We start from the raw sequence: 6,584 nt of genomic DNA, 5'->3' as shown, positions 1-6,584 counted from the left end.
GAATGTAGTTCTTTAAGGGTTTTCAAAACAATTCTAAAAAGAAATATATTTGAGGGTTACAAGCAAAAATAACTTTRAATTGTTATTGTATTTGTTAAGGATTGTTTGTTTTCTTTGTTTTTTGTGTGTTTTTTATAGCAATGATTATGAGGGATAGTTTAGTTTTATTGGATGTGTGGGACAGGCATAAATATAAGGCTTGTGCTTCTGCCTGTACCTTTTCACTCAAAATGTTTACATTTTTATACTGTTTYGTAATGTTTTGATTTGTTGCTGAACAATTTTGATGACTGAATAAACAATAATCAATCAATCAATCAATCAAACCTCATTGAAGCTTGTTGTTTGGAGCATCAGTGAAACAAAGCAAATGTCATTGCTTCTTGTTGGTTTGTAAGGGTGTAAGATGACAGGTTATTAACTGCAAGGCATGGTTTGTCAGTTAATCAGTGTTGTATTAAGTACCTGAAAGTGATACTTGAGTAAAAGTACAAGTATCGTATAAAATTGCTTTGGTAAAAGTTAGTCTCCTCTAAGAATATTACTTGAGTAAAAGTCTTAAAGTATCTGATTTATTTTGTACTTAAGTATCAAAAGTAAATTTCTGACATAAAATGTGCTTACGTAATAAAAGTAAAAGTATTTAGTAAAAATGAAGGGTTAGATTTTCCAAAATACATTTATTGGAAGGTGACCTCTTCAAAAATATTTTTTCTAAAGGTGTGCAGCTTTGATGGATTGTGTATAAACTTGCTACAGTATCAGAATGGTATATTTATACTTCTCATCCAACCACACAAATTCACTCTATCCACAATTTTCAAGATAGTATTTTTTTAACAATAACAAGCAGAGATGACATAGGAGAAACGTCTTTCTACTTCTTACCTTTTAAAAAAAATGTAAGGAGTAGAAAGTGCAGATAATTGTGTAAAACTGTAAGGAGTAGAAGTAAACAGCACGCTGAAAAATAATTACTCAAGTAAAGTACAGATAACCAAAATTTCTACTTAAGTACACTAACAAAGTATTTGTACTTTGTTACATTAGAACTCTGCAGTTAATACAGGTTTAATCTCTTCAGGCCAAGTGTCAAACAAAAAAATGTGTAAACTCCAGAAAAGTTTCTCTTTGTAATAATAAGTAAATAATAAGTAAAAATAAGCAAAGTCAGTGTTTGCTTTGTTTATTTTGAGCTGAATGTGATGCAGAATCTCCACAGAACTGAACAACATCCTATATGAGCTAACAGGGTTTGTGTGAGAAAAATGACTCTTGAAACTAAAAATAACTAATACTCCAATGATGTGCACATTATTTGGTATAACTGCTTGCTTGCCATACCCCACTTGTTCTCTGTTTCTTTGAATCATTGGATTTAACTCACCAGCTAAAAGAACAAAGTGTGCTTTAAAAGTGGGTCTGATCAGACTGCACTGATGAGCCAATAATTACATTTTTTGCATCGTAAGATCCAGGTTCTGCATGTTTGGGTTCTCAGTTATGGCCCACTTCCAGTCTGATTTCTGGAACCCAGAGACCTGAGGTTCTGTTCAGCCCGGGCTGCTGGTTCGATTTGATGTCGTCTCACTCAATTTCAGCGAAACTTAGAGGGAGTTTCTTGTTGTGGGTTCAGTTTTGGTAAGCCGTGATTGGATGGATGGAGTAGTGGGGGAAGTTAAAAGATGACATAATGGTTATTAAAATCATTGTCAGCATGTAAGATTTGACCTTCAATTTTCTTGTGGCTAGCACCTTCCTGTCTCAAGTTATGACTAAAATTGATCTTCAAATTCAAAATTAGCGATCTGAATTGTTACACTTTATTTTATTTTGAAATGTATTCATTTCATTTAAATCAATAACTACAGTATATGCAATAGAAGAAGAAAATGTATACAAATTAATAAAATGAAAGGTAGCAGAAAGAAGTAAAAAATCTTAAATCTGTCCCATACATTCAAGCAATAGTGATTTACAAAAAATAAATAAATAAACACTTGTCCCCATCTGCTCTTCGTTCTTTGGACCGAAGCATTATGGTTTCTTTTAACCCCACCCAAAATAGTCAATCTGACCCAGGGTTCCTGCGGATCCTTAAGTCTTAAAATGCATTGAATTCTACAATCCAAAAATAAGGCCTTAATATGCCTTAAAATGTCTTAAATCAATATTTCAGAGGTCTTAAAAATGTTAACACATTGTTAGTAGGATGATTGTATTTGTCTCAAACATTTAAATAATTGGTAAAATTTATTTATTTATTGTAATGGAACTAATACTTTTATGTTTAAGCCCCAGGAACTAAACCAAGATCTACAAAGATTCACAGAGCCCCACCACCACCTCTGACCCTTCCACACATCAAAACAGACAATCCTGTTTGTGTTCAAGATGATCCAAACACTTTTGGGTGATAACTATGTTTTGGGGTTAGTGATTACTGTGGGAGAAATAAAAACTGAATTAGTGAGGTTGGGATTTCAGAAAAGTACATATACTTAGGTTTATGTTGACATGTTTTTTAAAAATATATTAAAGAGTTTTTTTTTGTTTTATTGATCATTTAATTGGTGATTTAATGATCAGATGGGGGAGATGTAATGGATCTTATACTTTTATGTTTAAGCTAGTTATTCATGATATCCTTTAATGGCCTAGGTTTTCATGACATGCTGTTCATCTGCAGAYAGAATGATTAAAGTCAGAACAAGATTTGCTAACAACAGTCATTCTTAGATAGCACTTGTGTTTATCTTTGTGTTTTCCATTGACCTTGAATCAAATCTTGCTAGGATGACATAATGGTGTTTGTTAATATATATATATGAGGCCTCTCGAGTGAGTGACACAGTGAAAAGTGGACAGAGTGGAGTGACAGAGAGAGGCAGAGGCACAGAGACATGGCAGGTTGTTCTCTGTGTTTCCTGTTGTTGCAATAAAACTCAGCTGATCATCTCACGGAGTACCTTCATTCTTGGACCATGTATTTCTGTCTTTGTTAAATAAATATTGCCATAACAGTTATTTATTCATTTAAACAACTTACCAAATTTACAGCAGCTAGTTGTTTTGTTTTAAAATAAACATTTGGGTAAAATTGTTTGGTTTTTTCCCCATTTGTGTTTATTGTGAACTTGGTCTTAAATTTCCTTTCAAGTGGCATTAAAAAGTATTTAAAAGTTTTAGATTTAACTTGCCTTAAGCTGTAGGAACCCTCTGACCAATCCCAGTTTATCCAAACTACGCCCACACTCAAGACTCTGAGGAGATACTTGGTTTCAGCTGGTCTTTGTTGTGTCACAAAGAAAATGACATCACATAACAATTTTGGCATTTTTGATCTGATGATCTCCGCCCACATTGAGGCGGCTCTATACTCAACCAGGTCCTGGTCGACTGTGGCCGGGCCGGGTCGGGCCTTATGATGCAAAAATGCCATAAATGTTCATCTAAGTGAACCCACTTCCACGTTTTTAAATAATGAACTCATTTAAAGCTGACAGCAAACTAGCTGTTAGCTCATCACTTCTGTAAGACTCTAGATTTCTCTAATTGATGTTGTTCAAAAAGGTGTCTATAGCAGGTTAGATATTGTTTACTTAAATGGATAAAACATCCTTTTAATCAAGAAGTTTTGCTTCAGCACACACCGATACAAAGAGCCGTGTCTTGTGTGTGTGTTTTTAATCTGAACTCTTCTTATTTTTCTGTATTCCAGGTTTGCAGTGATGGCCTGTTGCTGGGCCCTGGACCCCGAGGAGAGGCCCAAGTTCCAGCAGCTGGTTCAGTGTCTCACAGAGTTCCACGCTGCGTTGGGTGCCTACGTGTGAAAAAAACAAGACAAACACTGACACTGTTGGACGCTGGGAACACGTATGAAAATGTGCCTTATCAGACGGACGAGCGGACGTCAGCCAGGAGGCTTCTGTACATTTTTTATCCTTGAGTTTTTATTCTTTGATTACCTTTTTTTACAGCATAGCGTAAAAAGAGATTCTTTGTTTTATATCATGGTTTTTGCTTTGAAAGCATCTTTTTTTTTCTTTGTGGACCAGAACTGCTCGAGTCCTCTCTTCATCAGCTTTTAATGACTTTCAGTGAAAACCTTTAGAAAAGAAGAGTTTCCTGCAGTGGAGCAGTGTGAATTATAGATTTATTTTGGATAATGATAATTATCATGGTTTGGGTACCAGAGTAGATTCAAAGGCTTGCTGAGCTCAAGCTTGGTACGAGGAAGAAAACCGGACTTGTTTTTTTTTTTTGTGATGGTCCTGAGATGCCCTCAGATGGTACAGTATTTCCTCCGGGTAATTTTCTTTTCCTGCGGTTTAATTGTGCCAACTCTCAGCGGGGACGTTCTGTGGGTTTTATGTCCAACTAACGCATCACAGCTCAAACATCCGCACGACAGAGCTGCCAACAGAAACCAGCTTCTTGTTTCAGGTCTGGTTTAAAGTTAGCAAACTGCCCATGATAAAGAGATTTTTTTTGTACATATCACATCCACCTTCACAACTTCCCCACATAGTTTTGTATGTTTTTATAAGCTTGATTGTTCTACGTCAGAACAGACTCTGCCTCGTTTTTAACAGCTATTAAAAAAAAACCATCACTGTGAAAACACACCAGCTGGGTCTGATCGTATCCTTACACCTTTAACATCTTTGAGATGTGTTTTTATGGTCACTGCATGTTGAAACAAAGGTTGTAAACTGCTTCCCAAATTCATATCCACACATTAAATGGGATTTTTGAATACGAGTCCCGGATGGTTTGTTCCTATTAAATATTTAAAATATCACAGTGTTTCTGTTTTGTGAAATCCTTCATTTGTGAACGTGACGAGGATCAGAAATGATGCTCAAATACAGGAGAAGTTTCTTAAAAGCGAAGCCTTGGTATGGTTTTTTTGGGTTTTTTTAGCCTTTAAAAATAAATTCAGGTGAAAACCCAACAACGGGCTGAGCATTTGTGTCGTCACTCCTGAGTTTTAGTTTCCTCTTCAGTAGTCAGAATTTATCAGCACGCAACACAACCACAAGACATGTTGAGTAAGTAGACTTTCTTCTTCTTTTAAACCAGACTTGTGACAGTGCTGCAGACTGCTGAGTTCAACAACTGAGCTGAATAACTGCAGGTCATGTTAACCATGGGCAAAATGTGAAATTAACTCAAACCAGGACATTTTATCGAGTTGACTCCAAGTATTCAGTTGTAAATGTTCAGATAATTATTTTCTGAAAGTCTAAATGCTGGTCAGTGGTTAATGCAGGGGCGTAATTTGCAGGGAGGTTGGGGGGGCTACGACCCTCAGTCAATATAACCCCACTACATGCAAATAAAATAACATTTTGGTCTAATGCAGTAGAAATGACCTGGTTAAGTCCACAGCTGCACAGCACCAGGTAAATACATACTCTTGGAAAATTGAGGAATTCAGGCATGTTGTATAAAATACTTATTATAAATGTAAAATATTTGTTACTGTTGGAAAAGATGGAGGAAAAAATGAGTCTTAATTGTTGAACTGATGTGAAACAGAAAAGGTGCAGAGTAAATACAAAAAAACTGAAAAGTTAAGTATCACAGTAAAGGTATTACAATGTATTTCATCCCAAAAATATCCTGAATTGTTTTACTAAAGTAAATGATTTAATAAATAGATGAAGAGGTAAACAGCACACCCCCAAGTCTTAAAGTGACACCCTGTTAATGAGGTATTTTACTAACAGGTAAACTCACACATGCAGGCAAATATATCACAATTTTCCGACACACAGTCATGATAAAGAAGTTTAAAACTAAGTTTTGTTGTTTTTATGTCTAATTTATTTGAGTGAGCTCATTATAATGCAAGCTGTACAATAAAAACCTGCTGCAGTGTTTAACTGAGCTCACTTGGTTCTGCTAATTAGCTAAACGCTAAAAGAGAAACTACATTTTGTTTTGGCAACTGTTTTTTCACTAACTTTAAAAACAAATAATGGACCAATTAGCTTCTGCTAAATTAGGTTTTGCCAAATTTTAAGTCTGCTAGCAGCTACCAAGCTAACATCAACAGGTTTGCGTCAGTCCCACCAGTCTTTAGCTCAGAGCTGCACAAAGTGGGGCCCACGGGCCAAAATTGGCCCCCCAAGCCATTTGATTTGGCCCACCAGCAGTTGTCCAGGCTACTAGGTTGTGTTTTCCTGTTTTATGTAGAAACACTATATTTCCAATTAGTCCAACAATTGGTCCAACTGTTTGCAAAAATAGTGCACATAGTCTTGACTCAGTTTATCTTTGCATTATACAGTATTAAGATTAATCAAAATACAGTAACTACAAGAGACATCTAGATTAGAATTAAACACATCTAGATCTGCACATTTTATAATATCAAAAACACAAATTTTATAATTTATGAAAAGTCCCATGAGCCTTTGCTGCCCGAGTGTATGTCAGATTTTCAACAACCTAACTTAAGAAGTATTTGCATTTCATGTATTACTGCATTTGGCCCACAGCCCTCAGATTGATTTTTATTTTGGCCTTCTCAGGGAAAATGTTTGGGCATATAGAGTATATACTGTATATATATA

General features: G+C 35.5%; 1 protein-coding gene across 2 annotated transcripts in view; it reads left to right on the top strand.

The window, feature by feature from the left end:
• ryk (receptor like tyrosine kinase) overlaps positions 1-4,804 on the top strand; it is a 49,792-nt gene extending 44,988 nt beyond the window's left edge. For both annotated transcript variants that reach the window (XM_014029091.1, XM_014029090.1), the window contains one exon: positions 3,722-4,804. In XM_014029091.1, coding sequence (XP_013884545.1) covers positions 3,722-3,833 — 112 coding nt within the window. In that variant the 3' untranslated portion in view covers positions 3,834-4,804. The remainder of the gene's footprint in view (positions 1-3,721) is intronic.
• The last annotated feature ends 1,780 nt before the right edge of the window (positions 4,805-6,584 follow it).

This window comes from Austrofundulus limnaeus, unplaced genomic scaffold (assembly GCF_001266775.1).
Source record: "Austrofundulus limnaeus strain Quisiro unplaced genomic scaffold, Austrofundulus_limnaeus-1.0 Scaffold852, whole genome shotgun sequence".
Taxonomy (NCBI): Eukaryota; Metazoa; Chordata; class Actinopteri; order Cyprinodontiformes; family Rivulidae; genus Austrofundulus; species Austrofundulus limnaeus.
Note: the sequence above shows the minus strand (reverse complement) of the source record. Positions and strands in the feature narration are given on the sequence as shown.